The 19623-nt window shown below is 46.7% G+C and overlaps 2 protein-coding genes across 8 annotated transcripts in view; one reads left to right on the top strand and one right to left on the bottom strand.

Moving 5' to 3' along the window:
- Window positions 1-19623, bottom strand: part of Lifr (LIF receptor alpha) — a 180172-nt gene that overhangs the window by 19021 nt on the left and 141528 nt on the right. The window lies entirely within an intron of this gene.
- Egflam (EGF like, fibronectin type III and laminin G domains) overlaps window positions 1-19623 on the top strand; it is a 237431-nt gene that overhangs the window by 215676 nt on the left and 2132 nt on the right. For 2 of the 7 annotated variants that reach the window (XM_023711909.1, XM_023711904.1), the window contains 3 exons: window positions 7349-7427; window positions 10124-10267; window positions 16180-16263. In XM_023711909.1, coding sequence (XP_023567677.1) covers window positions 7349-7427; window positions 10124-10267; window positions 16180-16263 — 307 coding nt within the window. Of the gene's footprint in view, window positions 1-4303; window positions 4534-4894; window positions 4920-6835; window positions 6864-7137; window positions 7232-7348; window positions 7428-10123; window positions 10268-11520; window positions 11608-16179; window positions 16264-19623 lie in introns of those variants that run through there. The other 5 variants (XM_023711911.1, XM_023711915.1, XM_023711912.1 and 2 more) reach the window with 5 other exon arrangements.

Here is a 19623-nt window from a genome sequence, read left to right as displayed (position 1 = left end):
GATTGGCTGGAAGTAGAAGAGTCATGGGCAGGGGTGCAACTGTAGTGGGGACGAGGGTGCCAAGGTGGAATTCTCAGAAAGAGTAGTCTTTTGTCCTTTTTCTTTTCTTTGAGATGCAGGGAGCGGTTTGGTGTCATTATTAATTCCGATAAAGCCCCTTTTCCTGCAGTCAGGGACTATGAGCGTTGTTTGTTTGTTTGTTTGTTTTTTCATCCTCCTTCTTTGGGCTCACCAGGCAGGCACTTATGCTGCTGAGCTATCTCCCCGGCCTGGGACTGTGGGTTTTAACTAACCAGCCCCCTTGCTATCTCCCTAGGGTGCATGTTTTGTACTCTTGAATGATGGTTCAACAAAGGATGGGTGCTCCTCAGAGAGCGACCATCCAGATGTCCACTTGACCGTGCCCCTTGTGGGGACTTAGGCATGACCTAGCTAAGGATGGTGGGAGACCTCCGTTATGCTATGTGTTAATCACCGTGGAACCAGAAGTGAGGGCCGTCAGCCAGTGCAGTCAGTGCCTCCCAGTCCTGCTGCACAGAAGGAGCAGCCTCTGGCCTACTCTGTCCGTTCCGCTCAGCTACACATTTCTCCAGCAGGCACTCAGAGGCTACGCATTCCAACCCCTTCCCTTGACAATGGTCTTGACTAACAAGAGTTGATCAAGTTCTTCTTCTGCTCGAACTGAGCAGGACTGGCAGACTGACTGGGATGTTCCTGGGGACTCTTACCAGAATCAGGCAGGCAGGCAGGCAGACAGACAGATTGCATCCTCCTTCCTTTGGGCTCTGATGTGAGCTGCTCAAGCAGGGAGCCAGGAATCTTTCTCCAGACCTCCAATGGGACTCAAGAAATCTCAAGGGCAGGCCTTCCTGCTGGGACCTGGAGAGGTCTTCGTTCTACCAGGGCCATGGCCAGTGACTGAAGAGGTCAGCACAGCTGGTCTTCCAGGATGCTGCACCAGATGCCATGGCAAGCAGAAGCTCCAGAACAACACCCAGGATTCAGAGGCAGATTTATTTATGCCAAGGAGCACTGCACCAATCAGGATCATTCCCAGAATGTCAGAGCCTGATCTCTGGTGGTCTAGAGCTTATATGGGATAAGCAAGCTGGAAGTACAGAGGCAGAGTGGCTTGTCAATTGGGGATTGGTTTATACAATGTGCATCATAGTGACCAGCTGTGCATCACGGTGATTAGCTGTTTCTTAAACACAGAAGCAGCCAGGATTGGGACATTAACTGTTACCTAGGCAACTAAGAAACAGAAGTACACTGGACAAGAGGGGGCCCTTTCTGTCACACTTCTACCACAAATCTCAGCGTCTCACACACCACGCCCAGAGCTAGTCCTCTCCTCCTCTCATGGAGGGTTATCAACAAGCCTCCCCTTCAGAGCATCGCTCCCACACCTAGACACTCCCTTTCTCCCTTCTCTACTCTGCTCAGAGAAGAGTTGTAGTCCTGCAGTGATTGTGAATCTAAGAAAGTTAGTAATAACTTAAGCAGAGATTCACAAAATCCACGTAAAATTCAAGTTCTGAGAATATCAGTGACTGCTTTGCATGTCCACTCACACACACACACACCCCTCACACACATACAAGCTATATACACTCACATGCAGACACACACACACACACACACACACACACACACAATCATTTGCATGTCCATGGGACCACACAATCATTTGCATGTCCATTTGCATGTCTATTTGCATGTCGCCTGTCCATCAAGGTGAAGTTGGGTAGCTCTGGGTATATAATAAAACAGCTCTCTCTTCTTCAGGACTTCACAGAGACTTTGCTATGCCCTGAGTGCCCAGAGGGGTACAGGACACAAACGCTACTCTATGGTTCTACCAATCAATAGCTTATGGGTCACTTGATAGACCCTCTGAGCCCTTTTCCTACCTATGCGGCCCTTCTGTTCTGAGCTTAGACTCAGACTGTGCACAACCCCGCCAGCCACTAGATGGAGGTGTTTCGCTGCTGCACAGGTTGGCAGCTGGGCGCAAGCCCCGGAGCTCTTGGGAGAGGAAAGCTGAGCTTAGGGCACAGGTGCCTGTGGGGGCTGCAGTCCTAAAAGATCACCTGTGCTTGCTCATTGCCCTTCTGCCACCCTCACAACCTTCAAGGCATTTTATGCTGCTTGTAGTAGATTCACATTCTGTCCCTGGGGCTGACTAGGATGACATTTTTGTCCCAACATATAAAAAAATGCGTTCAGTAAATATATATCCACCTTCAAAAAGACTATAGGGAAGCTGCAAATTAATTAATAAAACATAAATTATGCATACTACAAATAATTTTTAGGCTGGCACCTCCTTAAACAATTTTGGAATGTTTAAACGCTAGTCCTATCCCCTGCGTGCCCCGCCAGCCCCGCCCCCAGGGAACGCTGAGACAGCGATTGAGACTGGGCGTGGTGGCGCGCGCCTGTAATCCCAGCCCTTGGGAGGCTGAAAACAGGAGGATCACCACAAGTCCGATCTGTGTAGTGAGACCCTGTAGACCTTGTGCTAAATACATTTAAAAAAGAAAAAAGACTAATCCTTACAGGGCTAATAGTATAGGAAAAGTTTTTTGTTTGCTTATTTTGTAGGTACAAAATCAACTTAATATAAGTATATGGAATATACTTATCCAAAATGCTTGGGATCAGTGTTACTAAATTCAAGGGTTTTTGTTTTTGTTTTTTCAGTTTCCGGAATACTTGCATATATATAAAGCTATCTTGGGGATGGAGACCAAGTCTAAATATGAAATTTACTGCTTCATGTACACCTTTTATAAGGAGACTGGGGGCACTTTTAGACGGTGTTTCTAGTCACCTACTTTTTTAATCTAGCCCATCACATGATCTCAGATGTGAAATCGTCCACTTCTGGGAGCGTGTCAGCATTCAAAAGTTTCAGATTTTGAAGCACTGAAGATTTTAGATTTAGAGATTTGAGGTGCTCAACCCGAATAATGAAGAATTCTGGGGGAAGTAGAACTGTCCACGAAGGTAGCGCACGGCCCCGAGGAAAGTGTTTGATTGGGCAGAACGCCTGTCCATCAAGGTGCGCGGAGCTGCTTCTCGGGGCTGGACCTAAACCAGTAACTGTGGGTCCTTTCCTGGGAGCGTACGGAAGAGCCAAACTGCTTCTCACCTCTTTATTTATTTTTTTTAAAAACGCTTCAGATTTATTAGTAAATTTTCCCTCTCAGGAAATCTGAAGAGTAAATAGGTATTATTCTTGAATATTTGTATGCAAAATATTTTTGCACGTATTATCACAATTAATAGAAAATTAATGAAGTTCATCCATTCTTAATATAAACTCATCCACTCAAAAAACATCTGTAACAATTCTAATCACATTCCTCCTCCACTAGATTGTAGAGCTGTCTAGGGTCAGGGGCCTGTTTGGGCACCACGGCCCACCCTTGTTTTCTTCGTGTCCACTGCTCAGCATGTGAGGGTCTCCAAACAGCCCTCTCCTCTGTCCAGGCCACAACCTCAAGCTCACTGGCCCTTCCTGCAATGAGTGCATCCAAGTAGCATATGACTTTATTTATCTTTTATATTTATGTATTTGATAAAGGGTCTTTCTACGCAGCTCGGACTCATAGCAATCCTCCTGTTTCAGTCTCCCCAGTGCTGGCATTACAGGTTTATGCCACCAAAACTGAACTGGTGGCTGGCTCAGCAGGCCCAGGGCAGGGCCAGCACAGCATGTGGTACCGGGCATCAAACCCAAGTCTTTGTGCTTGTCAGGCAGGTATTTAGACCCCCAAACTATCTCCCATCCTTAGAAAGCACAGGACCTTAAGAAAAGCAAGAGGGGGGGCTTACTTGTGGCCATGTCCCTAGTGCCAGAAATGGAGGTCTAGATACAAAAATCTGTATCCTGTTTCCCTCCCAGCTGGGCACCAGAGCCCTTTTAGGCACTTGCTTCTTTATTCTTCTCAATAAAAAGAAGTTCCTGCAAGTGTGAAATTTGCTCTTTGTGGGCTGTGGAACTTTTGGCTTAAAAGCTACAGTGCACTGCGGTATTTTTTGGTGCCGCCAAATGGCACATAGCTACAGCACTAATGTGAGAGGAAGACAAAAGCACATCTTGGCAAACGTATCCATGAAAGTTATGGCCCCAGAGGAAAGAATGAAACAAACCAAAAAAAAAAAAAAAAAAAGGAATGAAGATTAGGTTAAAATATAACCATGTTTATAATAGTATTTAAACAAACCACAAAAGGGCCAGAAAGGACCGGATGGTCACCCAGCTGTGTTGCATCTGGGTGGAGTTGGGATTTATCCGTGCACACCGACTGCGCAGAGATTTTCCCACATTACTCTGTGGGGTTGTTTCTGGAGAATGTCTTTGCCCTTTGTTAATTACAAAATGGCCCCATGCCTAAATCATGCAAAGGGCAGTGGATGAGAATGAAGGGGCTATTTTCCACTACGGAGGGAAAAGCAGCCGCCGACTAGCTTATTCCTTGTCGTGTGTAGCCCAGAGCCAAGAAAACTATAACCACTGACAAGGTAAGCGCCTCCTACTCCAGGTTGGTGAAAGATGCATTTTGCCAGTTGAAGGTGGGAGACCCTCAGAAGCACCATACGACTCGGTATAAACATCTTGTTTTGCTGCCCCTCTCAACCCCCAGGAAGCCTTGGTGGAAGAAGGGAGGTGGATGAGTGTGGGTGCCAACCTGCCAGCATGCCAGGAGAGATGTCGAGGGGTTCATGCTGCAGTGTCTATTGAATTCGCTTTTGGATGCTCGGCAGGGCTTTGTGGGGAGAGCAGGCAGGCTGGTTTCAAGGGCCCTGTGACCAAGGTAGCTGAGATTTTACAATGACACTGAGCGATTGACTGTCCTTTTCTGTTTCATGCTGGCGCCTGGCAGAGTGTGGGAACTACTGCCTCAATAGTAAGTACAGTGTGTCCCGGGAAAGGTTGTGAACCTTGCTGGGCCCCTGCCAGGACCTGCCAGGGCAGGCTCTGGCCTGGCCAGGGCTCAGTGCAGGCCAACCACATGCAGGGGGAACCGGGGTGAGAAGCAAGGGCTCAGATGTTCCCCAGGGGCTGAAGGGAACCTACTTGTGAGAGTGAGCGTGGGCCCTAGGAGCACACCGCTCTCCCAGTGGGAGCTGGGGGTGCTGAGCGCCTGGGCTGGGGGCTTCCCAGGCAGCTCAATGTGGCTCCCAGAGATGGACCTCTCCTAAGGCTTTGGGTAAGAGCTGATGTGTGACAAGCGTGTCCTGACCATTTCATGAAGTCCAGGGGAACAAGGGCTGTTGGCCACAGGCCCAGGGACACAGCCAACAACAGCATGGACAGGACCCAGCTGCCCCTCTCACCCTGGGGTGAGCCAAATCCACTGGGGGCGCCACAGTTATGTTTAGCCCTGGGAAGGGCTCCCTGCCAGCCAGCAGGGATGGTCTCCAGTTCTCCTTCCTAGCACTGATTCCTGAAGGGACCCCTGCCACTCTTCCCACCTCCTCCAGCTTTGTTCTTGTTTTTTGCCTTAGTTTTTTGTAGAACTGGATGGGGACTGAATCGGAGGCTTTACCATAAGCTGTGTCCCCAGACATTTAATTTTTTTTTTCTTTTTTTGAGAAAGGGTCTTGCTACTCTGAGTTGCCCAGGTTGAGCTCTAATTTATGATCCTCCTGCCTCAGCCTCGCAGAGTGCTGAGATTATGCAGTGCCACACCCAACTCCACCATGTCCAGTTCTGCAGCCCAGTTCCTTCCTCCCCACCCCACCCCCTGCCCTTCCCCTTTCTATTTGTGTCCTCTGGATTTCCTCCTCTCTGGGGTTCCCCTCCTCTCCTTTCCCTTTCCACTTTCTGCTGCTTCTGTGCAGGTGGCTGCTGTCTCTGCCTCCTCTCCTGCCTCTGTCCCTGCCTTGGCTCCTTCCCGGTTGCTGATTTCTCTTCATTTTCACTCTTCCGCTCGTTTCCTTCTCAGCTTATTTCCTCATTCCTCTGACCACTGCACACCCCACTCCTCTTCCTTCTCCACCCCCCATCTGCATTAACCAGAAGGATGGGGGGGGGGGTGGCTGGTGCTGCGGTCACAGTGTTCGTCTCTGTCCCTAATGGTTGCTCCAGGCCACAGGTCCTTGGCCAGTGCCACACAGCATTGCTTCAGAGAGCAACAAAGCGGTTTGTTGGAGAATTACCTCAGAAATCATCTTTTGAAGTTTTCCTTCTCTTCCTTTATGTTTTTCATCTTTCTTTCCTTTCTTCCTCCCTTTCTTCTTTCTTTTTCTCTTTTGCTTTGTTTTGCTTTGTTTTCTCTTCTCGTCTCCTCTTTCATGAAATGGTTTTGGGAACATGCTACAGTAACCTGAATTTATACATGAGGACCCAGTGTCTTTGGCCTTCTGTCTGTCTGTCTGTCTGTCCATTTATCTTTGTGCTTAAAAGTTTTGAAAGCTATTCCTGTATCTTTCTGAAGAGGAAAGAAGCACCTTTATTATCTCCTGTGCAGAAATCCCCTCACCATATCTCCATTTGTGACACCAAACACAGCTACTTAGTCTGTTCTTCTGCTGAGTGTAACAAGATAATTCCTCAGGAAAACAAAATGATTGAGAAATTTCAGAGGAAGGAAATTCACTTCAAAAATGCTGGCTCATAAAGTGGTGGCCAGGAGCCAGAATTAACGAGAGCCAGTCGAGTTCTTGGTCTATTGCTCCCTTTGCTAATGACTCCGGAAGCTCGATGCTTTCTGTGCCTTCTGTGCCTTCTGTCCCTCTTATGTAAAAGGGGCATAACCACCCTGCCCTGGCCTTGCACTTCCTAATGCTGCATGAGCTTATGGTGAGCACTATGCAGTCTCACAGTGGAAGGTGACTGGTAGATGTAGGTCCGGAAGTCTACCCGGCGCCCTTCCCCAGTCTCTCAAGGTCATGGCTTAAGGGGTCAGATGCATTAGTATTAAGTAAACTCCTGTAGGCCTTGTTTGGGAATTATTCTTCTGCCTTCCTTGGCGAATACCTGGGCTTATTCCCAGCTGCTCCCCACGTTTCTAAAGCCTTACTCTTTGGTTTCCAAGAATCACTGGGAGCAGTTCAAGTTTCAGCCCATTGCAAAACCTCTGTAGTCCTTAGTTCAGGGACAGTGACTGTCAGTCCCCAGGGAGGGATAAATGTGGAGGTACTGACTCTAGACCATCTGATTGGTCTCCCTTGAAGCTGACCAACCTCAAGCGCAGCCAGGAGAAGGAACTGACAGGTTGTTAAGAGTCCCATGTCCAGGGCCTGGCCTTCCCAGCATGTTCCTGCCATGTGTGTGCTTGGAGAGGTCAAGAGAGCCACGGACCACATAACCTCTATTTCTGTTCTGTCACAGCCATTACAGAAGCCATCGAGATCCCACAGTTTATCGGCCGCAGTTACCTGACATATGACAATCCAGATATCCTCAAGAGGTAAGAAGCTCCAACAGCATCTTACTCTCTCCCTGCTTGTAATTCCTCAGGGCCGCTGCCGGGTCTTTCCTTATCTTTCATATCAGTGTATAATTCTCAAAGAGGGCTATGGCCAGGGGATGGATGGGGACACACAGGCAATAAACAGGGAAACCAGAACAAAATAAAACAAAACAAAACTGAATTTGAAAACATCAGCTTTCCCAACAACTCCATGAAAAGCCAGCCAAACCCTTCTGGTCAAAGGGCCTGCAGAGAATCATGTGACTGTCCTGGGGTTTCCAAGGCCCAGGCTCTAAGCAACAGACAGAAGCTGATGGTGAGTGTGACTTCTAGAGCCAGCTCTGCACGGCTCTTAGCTGGTCTGCAGCTCTGCCAGGGCTGGCTGTGGAAGGCTCCAGTGGCTCCCTAGCCGCCCCACAGCTCTGAGCCTACTTCCTGCCTGCACCACACTTGCCTTGTATCATGATCCACAAGCATCCCGTGTCCTGTTTAGGCTCTGGCCAGTGTAGTTAGGGTTTCTCGGATCTTTCTGTGTGGCTACAAAAGCATGGCTTGAGAAAACAGCCATACTTTTAAACCCCTGATGGCATAAGCTCCAGGGTGGGGCTAGAATCATAGTTCTGTTTGGGAACACCCTGGGTAGGTCAAAGGGGACAAGGCTGTTCCTCAACAAACTCTTCTACTCAGTCATGCTTGTCTGAGGCACCTTCACTTTTCCTCTTCTCTTCCCCAACCATTTGTCATTTATATTGTGACATCCCATGGCAAAATCATTCCAGAACTTTCTCTTCAGGTTGACTATATACCAGCAAAAAAGGACAAATCTTTAAACTAAAGGCATGTAGACGTTAGGGCAGAGCTTGGTGAGAGAAATTTAGGGGGATGGGCATTTCACATCCCTGGTAACTCTGCAAGCATACCAGATAGACATTGCTTCACCTCTCTAACCCCGACTTGTACTCACCTCTGTTGTCTTTGTACCAGGGTCTTAGGTAAATGCATTCCCAGCCAACAGAGACCCTCTTCCTTCTTCAAAGCCTTCTTTTCCAAATATAGATTTGGTGCCCAGAGGCAGTAACAGTGTGAAAGTAAGAGATAAGGAGGCTTCAAACCAGAGTGACTCTGGACTCTGGTGGGGTGGATGAGCAGGCTGATAGCTCTGTCTCTGTCTCTGTCTCTGTCTCTGTCTCTGTCTCTGTCTCTGTCTCTGTCTTTATATCCATCCTCACATCTATGTTCATATCTAGTCTCTATGTGCATGTGTGTGAAGTCACAGACAGAAGCCATGGGATGTATCTTTCAGAGATGATTTCTGTGTCAAGTGACAGAAAACTCAGCCTGAAATATCTCAAACATAATGAGTATTAAGTATGTTATATAACTAAAAGTTCGGACTTAGACTGGATCCTGGGTTGATTAATTCAAAGGATCAACTATATTATCAAAGACCCAGATCTCATCCACATGTCTGCTTTGTTATCCTCAGGGTATTCCTCAGTTGCTCATATAATACTCATAATATGGCTATAAAATTGGGGATTATACAGCAAATGTAACAAAGACTCCTTCCCTTATTAGAAAGAGAAGGTATCTTTCTAAGGGTCATCTTGATAAATTTCCTCTATCTTGTCATGTCTACTCCTAAATCAGTCACCTTTGAGATAAATGGAACTATCTCAATTGGCTTATACCAATGAATGAACACACCCAAGTGAAGGAGACCAGGACCCTGGAGCAAAATTTTGGAAAAAGTGCAGACTCTGGCAAACCTAGTTAGGCGTCCCCACCCGCCATTCACTAGGGAAAGCACTCTGCAGTTCTAGAAAATGGGAAAGGAGGAAGGATTTTACAAGTAATGGGAGGACAGAAAAGAAACATTTTAGCAGTGCCACATCAGTAGCAACATTACTGTACGCTTATCTCAACTTCAGTTCTAGCACCTGAGGCTTGCTTACTGCCCTCCAGCACATGAAATACTGATCACTTTAATCAGAGTGAATTTCTGAACTAATCTGTTTCCAAGCACTGAGGGAGGCTGTTTCTATGCACTGGTAAGCGCATGAAACTTCCCAGGCCTGCATGCAGAGCCAGGGCCCTTCTTGCCTCAACTCTCCTCCCATCTTCAAGCTTCCTATTCCTCTCCACCGTGGCTCCAGCACAGCCACTCTGAACCACCGTTCCATTGAGCCACTTTCTCTGTCCAAGACATCAGGCCTCCCCTAAAGACAGTCTACCAGAAGTAGCCTCCACAACCAGGATGACAGCACAGAGCAACCGCCTGTTGAAGCCTTGAGGCAGTTGGGAAATCTGCTTTCTGTGGGACTGTGGGGAGGGACTTCCCAAGAGCCTTTGAGTACTAGGACAGAAAAGGGGAACACTGAGGTGTGTATTGCAGTGCAACCTGAAATGGTGCCGAGACATTAGCCACACGGTCTTGCCAATAAGTCCCCTGGAAGTGCCCTTGTAGGGCTTCGTTGTACATGACAGACAGACACTGCTGCTCAGTGAGCATCCACACCCTTACAGTGGTGGCGTGACTCATGGGGGCCATACTATCTAATCTGGAAAGGGCGTGTCAGAAATGCCAGACTATACTCATACCTGGTTCCTTGAGGCTGCCAGGTCCACCTGGGACCACTGGGAAGCCGACGTTGGTGGCTGACCTCACAGACTCGATTGTGTCTTTGCCCCAGAGTGTCAGGATCAAGATCAAATGCATTCATGAGGTTTAAAACAACTGCCAAGGACGGCCTGCTGATGTGGAGAGGAGACAGCCCCATGAGACCCAACAGTGACTTCATTTCTCTGGGCCTTCGGGATGGAGCCCTGGTGTTCAGGTAACTTGCTCTCTAGCTTCCCCTAGCAGCATCTAGCAGTTTTCTCAGAGAGCACAGTTTGTGGCAAGCAGAGTGATTTGGAAGTGAACCACAACAGCCTGCTGGAATTTGGCTGTAGCCTGAATATTTAGGCTTACTTCAGGCTCTCGGTGTTTGCCTCCAGCACCCACGTGGATAGCAAAGAGCCCCAGAGCCAATCTGGCAGCTGCTCTTCAGCTGCAACCCTGCCATAGTCATTCTGTACACACTGTCTCTGAGCACATTCATGCGATGGTGGCACACTCCAGCAGGTCCCAAAGGAGCTGGGTGGCCAAGCCCACACTACTTCCTCTGTGGCCCTTTACAGAACAATTCTGTGCCCCTGCTCTGGTGGATTACCACTGTGTGCTCCCTATTTACAAATTAGGGCGAAAGTGAGAGTTTAATGCTGCCTAGCATGAAAGCAGAGCTTGAGAGTGTATACACAACTCAACACTCCCCAGCTCAGGAAAATTTGAAGATCTAAACCCCAAGAGGCCTGGCTTTACATTCCACTGCTTCCCGTTAGCTGTGGAACCTTAGGAAGAATACCGCCGTCCAGTCTCCTGCTGAAAAAAGATAAAAGCCCAGATTCATATCTCAGTAGATCAGCTCAGCTTTAGGCTCTCTGTAAATACTCCTTTGGTGATAATACAGCAATCAAAGAAATTCTTATCTCTTTGAAGTGAATTTAGATTGTGTTCAGATTTGCCCGATGCAAATTTATATTGTAGCTATGCAATAGTTAAGGAAAAGTTACCTGGACAGTTTTATCCCCACCCTTCTTCCTGCTAGAACGGGTGACAGCCAAGTTTCCAGTGCAGGAACTATCTAGTGTCACGGAAAACCTTCTCCAGAGATCATAGTACACATTCTCACTTGAGATTAAAAAATCACCACTTCAGAGGGGTGGTTCCTGGACTTGTGATATCTGGGAACTTGCTGGAAATTCTCTGGTTCTGGTGCCACCCCAACCTAGAAATCTATGTGTGACCATTTCCCTGGACGATCCTGATGCCTGCAAAGGTTTGAGGACCCCTGAGCTTTGTCTCCAGGCTCTGTCCCACTGGCAGGCACTTCTGGGGCTTTTACTCCTGTAATCCCCCCAGTGGTGATAAGCCCATGTTCACTAAATAATATGCAATTACTTGGGCTTGGAATAGACAAAGGAGAGAAAAAGGAGCTGCAGAAATGGTTAGGACTTAATTCTGAGGCTTGTGTCTGTCACACTCTAGGATTACCAACAGCCAGAGGAGGATAATGTAAATCTTTTCAATCTGAAGAAGAGGCCTTTTGAGAGGAAGCACCACTTCTCCAACACAGTGTCTGCCTCCAAGCAGCAGAGCATGCTAAGCGAGCCAGTCAGTGCTGGGACTGTGGGGGACTTCGGGGAGTTATGTAGTGATGGGTGAGGGCAGATATTCATCAACTCTGCCCTCTCCCTGACCTATGTCCCCTGCCCTTTGTTGGCTGGGAGGTCAGAAGACTCGGAGGTCTTCACACACACACACACTGTTTCAAGCTGGCTTCCTCGAAGACATTTTCTTGTGGTTTTCCTGTGGTTAACCTCATCAAGGCCTCAAGTACTTGACTATGCCCAGAAAAGGGAACTGAAACAGTAGCTGAGCAGTGAGTGGGATGGCCCAACTTCCCCCCTAAACTGTCAGCCAAAACCTGTTCTCCAGCTCCTCCAGCCAGACTGGAAACTGGAGAAGCTCAGGCTGGGACTCCCCTCTGCGCAGTGCCCTTCCTGCCGCTAGCCCCACGCCATCCTGAACAGAGTTCTCAGCTTACTGTTTCTTTCTGAAATCCTAAAAACTGTCCCCGAACTCTCTTCCAATCCCAGCATTCTGCGTGTGTTGTGCAGGATGCTCTGCTGAGCCCTGGCCAAGTCCATGCCCAGGCCAGGCTGGAGCCACATCTTTGCTGTCCCCACCTGCGCAAGGAGCCCTTAGGGGTGCAGCGCCCACCTGGGGACAGGCAGGAATGAGTACTAGCCTGCAACAAGCTGCCAAGACATTTGTCTCAAAGGTAGATTCCTGAGTCTGTCCTCGCAAGTCGGATGGTTTAGGTGAGCACGAAAAAGGAAGTGCTCAGCTGAAATGAGTCTGCTTTATTTTCATTTTGTCTTATGATTGCATGTGAAGCATAAAACCGATTAGTGGCTTTATAGCCATCACGGGACTGACATCCTTCCTCACTGATTTTGTCCATGTAACATTTTTCATGCAACAGAAAGGAAGGAGAGCTGACATTAGTAAAGTGCCTCGTGCCAGTTGAAAGACATAACTAAGAGTCATCACACGAAGGCAGGAAATTGGCCTCACCTGACGGCGGTGCCTGGCGGCCCACCTTAGTGCTCAGGCTTGCAGCCCTTAGTTGAAGGCTCAGGATAACCCATTCATAGCAGCCAGAGTCACGGGCACTGGTAAAAAAGAAATCAGACAAACATTCACTTGTTTGTCTTTGCCTTTTGATATTGAGACATAACTTAAGTGTGGTACACTCATGTACAGTGTGTATAAAGTTGACAAACTGTAAAGCAGGCCCACATTGCAGCCTGTAGATATGCTAAGGAAGATAAGGGACATTTCCACCACCAGGAGAAAGTTCTCTCACTCCTCCTTCAGGGAAAATAACCGCAGATTTCAGCCATTTGCCAAAATATGAAAAATGAGCTCCTCCAGGTGAGTATGAGTGTGCTTGAGGAGGCAGACCGCTCTTTAGATGGTCTGAGATCACAAAATCGGGCTGCAGGGAAACCAACTGGGTTGCGCCCACCCATGGCGACCACTGTCTGTCTGTTTGCCAGATTGTATGCACTCCCCTTGCCAGAAGAGCAAGTGAGCTGTCAGGCTTTAGAAGAGAGGGCCAGGGCTGGAGAGATGGCTCAGTGGTCTAAAGCACCTACTTGAAACAAGCTTGGCAAAGCACAGGGACCGCGGTTCGATCCCCCAGCACCACATGCCAGCCAGCCCCGCCCCCTGGTGGGCTGAGCTGGCCACACACACACACACAATAAATAAATGTAATAAATAAAATAATTTAAAAAAAATTATTAGAAGAGAGGGCCAGTCCAGGAGGGATCTCCTACTCCAGAAAAGGGCTCTGGTGCCCAGCACAAGTTCCAGTCCACCTCCCTGCAATTATGTCCAGGTCACCTTTATTCTGAGAGCAGGCATTCCTGGTCATTATGGTTACATATTTACAACCTATGAGTCCACTCTCACACATGGCTACTCTCCTAGAAGAGACCACGTGACTTTCCCTCTTGGTGGCAGCTGTCTCCTTCCATCCTGTTCCTCCAGGTGACTGGCAGCACTCCCCAAGCTGCAGGAAGTGCTGCAAGTTTCTGGGGCGCTGGCATCATTTGTTCTGCCCTTCCCCAGTGGCATGCTTTCACCATGTGGTCACAGTCCCTGTGCTCTTTCAGGGAAGGTGTTCTTATCCACCTTTGACACACAGGATTCTCAGACTCAGGGATGTGGAGAAAATTGCCTGCAGTTACAGTTAGTAAATCAGGGGTGCAGGCAGGTCAGCAGGACCTGAGTGTCCCTGCCCTGTCACCCCACACTGTGTCTCAGAAGAGACACAATGAGGATTTCAGCTAGCTTCCTGCCAATTATCTCCTGGCCCTGCTTCCTAGTCATTGATTTCTTCAACGAGCATTTGGCCAGCACATAATGAAATCTGAAAATTCTGCCTCTGGGCTGCGAATACAAGGTGACATGTGATAGGGGAAAATTCATTAGAACACAGTGCATTTTTTCGGGGTCAGAGTGGCAGCTTTGTCCTGTGGTTTGTTGTGCAGTTATCAAGTTCTATTCCTGCTTGAAAGTCAATGTGACTTCTCTGAGCCTCTGCTGTTAAAGGAGTGGGCCGTGGGGGTTCTCTGAGCACTTTCTCTTCTCCTCAGAGCGAATGTGAAGGAAAGCTCCACAATAAATCTGAGTTCTCTTTCACTGGGCCTATTTCTTGGGTGCTGGGGTAAAGGAGACACACTTGCCCTTACAACTGAGTAGCGAGACTCTGTATCAAATAAATAAATTTTTAAAAAGATGAAGGGGCAGGTACCCTGCTGCACGCCTTCCCCTCTGATGCATGTTCGCATAGGCCCTGCCATATCCTCGAGGAGAGGTCCAGGCAGTTGGCCCACTGCCCAGGCTGGAGTACTCACTAAATATTTCTTAACTGAATTAAATTGGAATAATTGAATGAGCCCTGGATTAAGAGGGCTGTTGCTCTCTGGGAAACAGCATGGTCGTGTGTTCCGATACCTTTAGAGGGTCAGGGCATCTGGACACTGAATCAGTAAGATAGGGATGGGACAGGCAGTGCATCAAGTTCAACTTGCGTGAGTTGATTTTGTGCTGTGAGTCAGATTGCCTTCATCCCTTTAGGGTTCAATCTACTCTGCAATGTTTTAGATTTTAGCTTTTACTTTTTATGAATGAAAACACATGTATTAGTTGTCTAGGGCTGACATAACATTACCATAAGTAGTGTGACTTCAAACACTAAAAAGTTACTCTTGCAGTTCTGGACACTAGAAATCCAAAATGCAACATGTCTCCCAGATCGGGGTTCCTCATAGAGAGTCTGAGAGAAAATCTGTACTAGGCTTCTTTCGAGGGCCTGGCATTCCCTATCAATCCTTAGTGTTGCATATTTTGTAGATGCTTTGCTTCACCCTCTGCCTTTAGCATCCGGTGGCGTCCTCCCCTGTGTGTCTGTCCCCGCCTACAAATCTCTTCTTACAAGAATGCCAGGCATATGGATTTATGGATGCCCTGATACAGTGTGACATCATTTAACTAATTACATCAGATCCTATTTTCACATAAAACTTTCTTAGGGTCTGGGCAGACGTGAATGTTAGAGGAACGCTACTCAGTCCTTTTTAGCATATTATTAAATGGTGAAGCCCTTGCTGTTATTCCTGACATTACAATATCAGTGCTTCCATATGTGGTACTTTAAAAAACTGACCTTGATGTTATGATGCTAAGCAAAGTAAACTAGTCCAAAGACACATTACTATATGCTTCCACTTATATGAGGTCTTTAGGATAGCGAAACCCATAAGACAGAAAATAAAAGGGCAGTTATTTGGGCCTGGAAGAAAGGCTGTGGAGGGCTGGGGAGATAGCTCAGTAGGGTAAGTGCTTGGCCAGCCAGCTCAAGGGCCTGAGTTCAATCCCTGGTTCCGAAACAAAACAAACAAACAACAACAACAACAAAAACTACTAAAGAAAGAATTTGGAGTTACTGGGTACAGTGTTTTTATGTCACAAGATGGAATGAGTCATGGAGATTGGTTTCATAATTGTGAATATATTTAACACTACTGAACTGTACACTTAAAATAGGATGGTGTTATGAGATATGTATTTTACTCTAATTGAAAATTTATTTAGGAAAATCGTTCATGAGCTAATCTGGAAATTGACTGCCTTTTTGTATCATTGTTTCATTTTGTGTTAAGGAACTTCTCTCTGTATTCCATATAATCTTTGCAATAGGAAGGCTTTGGGCTGGTCAAATAGCTCAGCAGATTAAAGGGTCTGCAAACAGGCTCAGGGGTCAGGGGTTCAATCCCCTGGCCTGCTGTGCTGGCCCTGCCCCCAGAGCACACTGAGACAGTGATTGAGATTAGGTGTGGTGGTGCACACCTATAGGTGTGGTGGTGCACGCCTATAATCCCAGCACTTAGGAGGCTGTAAACAGGAGAATCACTATGAGTCCGATCTGTAGTGAGACCCTGAACACCCTGTAGACCTTTCCTTAAAACTACAAAAAAAAAAAAAAAAAAAAAAGGAAGGCTTTGTGCATGGGTGACTGCCTATCCTTCCATGCACTGATCTGTTTGCTATCTTGTTCTCTAATTCTCTCAGCTACAATCTAGGCAGTGGTGTGGCGTCCATCGTGGTGAACGGCTCCTTCCATGACGGCCGGTGGCACCGGGTCAAGGCAGTTAGGTAAGCTTGTAGCACTCCAGGACATAATAGCCTGTGTGCAGGGGGGCTGTGGGTCGGGTTCATTTGCAGTCCCACTGTCCTATTCTCCAAGTGCTCCTGACCTCCTGTAGTCATGACCCAGGGCAATCTGTATTTTGCAACCAAGTCCCATTGTGTCCTCCACTGACCCTGAGAGGCCAGTGACCAGGCCACACACACACACACACACACACACACAAGATAGGAAGACAGGAAGGAAGGAAGAGGAAGAATAAGCTACACGAAATGGCTACTTTTGGAGAAAAATACTTGTTAATGGCTAAACTTGGGAGGGCCTTGACATTTAGTAAGAAGAGATTTCAAATATATGCACTTTGAAAAATGCTCCATATTTCAATGCGTTATTTCTGTTTTTAAAAGACATTATCTGCATCTTAAACTCTGTAGCTTACACAGCCCCACTGACACATTACCTCCTCACAGTGACAGTCACTGTCCTGGCCTCTGAGATTATCTTTGGGTGAATGACTCTTGCTCTTTGTTCTTTTATTCTCTCCCTCCCCCCACTTCCCGTCCCTTCCTTTCTCTTTCCATCTTATTCCTCTTCCTTTTCATTCCTTCCCATCTTCCTTTTGTGTGTGTGTGTGTGTGTGTGTGTGTGTGTGTGTGTGTGTGCAGTATGTGGTTCTGGGGATTGAACCTAAGACCCCAGCCAAGTGCTCTACCAGTGAGCTATACCCCTAACCTTTTTACTTTTCTTAGTAATTTTTAGCTTTACTACTTACATCTATATTGGGTCCAAATTCAGTGATGTCAACGCTTATGTCAGATGAGGAACCCAGGCAATGATAAGCTGAACAGAGACTCTGTTCTTCCCTGATAATTTACTATGACCTTTTCTCTAAGGTCGAGAGGGGGGCTGTGAAATATGGGGCTCAGCAGGGTCTGTTTTCTCCTCAGCTCCCATGTTTGCTGTGGTGGCTATGGCCTTTCTGAGTCCCTGGGGCTGGCTGCTGTGCCTTCTTTTGATACCTTTAAGGAGGTTGGGTCACAGAGGCAGATCTGGCCCTGTCTGCTATAGGCCTAGAGAGCCCTAGGGACAATGTGTAGTGGTATCAATACAGGGAAAAACTGATCTCTCAACCTAAAAGTTACCTGGGACGAATTCATGTTCTCTAAAACTGAATAATGAATTTTAGGAACAAAAGGAGGTTATGAGCAGAATATATTTATTGAGGGAAAGAAAGCTCCTGTCTGAGAGAGGGACAAGGGGGGGTGAGCAGGTATTCCCTGGAAGCTGTCTCTTCCAGGGATTTTTATAGAGGAAAACCATGCAGTGAGGCAGGTCTAAGGTGGTGGAGAACATGGGAACTCCCTTAGGTAGGCATGAGGTGGGACAAAACTATGGTCAGCCAATGAGATGACAAACACCATTGCTCAGGTAAAATTGATTAAATCCAATACCAAATGGGGAAGCAAGTCATGGACAGGGTCTTTTCCTGTTGGGTTAGGGCTAGTGACTCATTTGGGCTCTTTCAAAGGTGATTGATACCTATTTAGAGTATCAATCCCTGATGCCCATCCCTAGGGAAGTATGTAGCTGTGGTTCCTCTTTTGTCTTGGTCTTTAGGTCTGGCCCAGCGGGAGTGTCTCTTCCAAGTTGCAAAGTCACCTTGTCTTCCACCTTGGCTCCTTGAGGGCCTGGCCCTGTCTGACTGCCTATAATATTTCTATCTAATCGAGCTGCCAACAACAATATTTGATGAAGCCCCAGCTCTAACTGCTTTTAAAAAACAAAATGTTTTCCCATACTGCATATTTACAGGCTTGGATCTGAAATTTATTCTAGAATACATGTCAAAATGTACACAGTCCAGCTGAACTCTAGAAATATCTCTAACTAGGTGGTTCATTTCTCAGATCCATCTATGAAGAGGGCTTCTCAGAGGCACTTAAAGGAGCACGAAATGCTTCAGTTCTTAACTCTAGTCATCCCTGACCCTCACAATCCCCACTCTGGAATGATCAGGGAATGGCCTGCTCTCAATTTCCTTGGGTGGAGCTGGAAGACTGAATATTTAGACACTGTGGCAGTTTTTGAAACTTCCATAGTTGTGGTTTGATTCTGTATGTCAAGATAGACACCGTGTGAATGCCAGATCCTTCCTAATTATCTAAGAGAATAGTAAATGAGATTTCTGTCAAGGCTCTTTGTGTTCCATGTCATAGTGCAGCCTATCCACAACTCCACAACTGAGAGCTCAGATGTTTAGGAGGAATACAGCAGTGGGATGTTCCCCTAGAAGAACTTCAGATGCTAGCATATCAAGCTTAGCAACTTGGGAACTGGGACAAAGCTACCATTCTAAATAGGCCAAGAAGGAGTGGCTGGATACATTAATTCTTTATAGCAGGCTTTGGGGTGAGAAATAAGAAATCTAATGAAGAGGAGATCCCCAAGGAGGATTTACCTGAGTACTGTCTTGCTTTGGATAATCTGGCCTTGCAAGCTTCATTACTAACAGAATAGAGAAAATTTCGCATTTATTAAACATCTCCAAGTACCAGTAATTTACACACTTACTTTCTCTAAATGAATAGTCATAATAATTTAAGTTACATAATCTTTGTTTTATGGGTAAAAAGGGTATGTAATGCTAGTGTTGACAAGAAGAGCAACACACCAACTTCATAGTGTTTATCAAGGAAGATATTTGTCAAGTTCCATGTTCTGTGTTTGTGTGGTAACATCTGACTGCCACAATAACTTTGGAAGATAAGCATAATGATTCCGATTTCAACTGAGAACGCTGAAGCTCCAAAAATTCACTTGTGCATCCATCGCTTGCTATAAGCCACATGCTATTCAAGAAATATGAAATGGATAGGATAAAACCAAATCTACCCTGATGACCATGCATTCTACTGGGAAGCAACAGAAAATAAGTAATAAAATGAGTAAGAAGCACATTATTTGTAATGTCCAATGTGATATCAATCCTTTGATATCAATTAAATTTGTCATTGATTGGAGTATATATCTTCATTTAATAAATATGAAAAAAAATTAAATCCTTATAATCAATAGAAAAGACCAAGTGGGAAAACTGTTGTATTTTAGAAGAAGAAAGAGGGCTGGGGAGATAGCTTGGTGATCTAAGCACCTGTCTGGAAAGTGCAAGGATCCAAGCCCAATCCCCAGTACTGCATGCCATGCCAGCCATGTGCCAACCCTGAAACTGGGTGTTGGGGTACATGCCTGTAATCCCAGCACTTGGGAGGCTGAGACAGTAGGATCACTATGAGTTTGAACTGCTTAGTGACTCCTTGTATATAATAAATAAATAAATATGAATGAAGAAGAGGAAGAAGAAGGAGAAG

This window comes from Octodon degus, unplaced genomic scaffold (genome assembly GCF_000260255.1).
Source record: "Octodon degus isolate 3935 unplaced genomic scaffold, OctDeg1.0 scaffold00002, whole genome shotgun sequence".
In the NCBI taxonomy this organism is placed as follows: domain Eukaryota; kingdom Metazoa; phylum Chordata; class Mammalia; order Rodentia; family Octodontidae; genus Octodon; species Octodon degus.
This window is presented reverse-complemented; position numbering and strand designations above follow the sequence as displayed.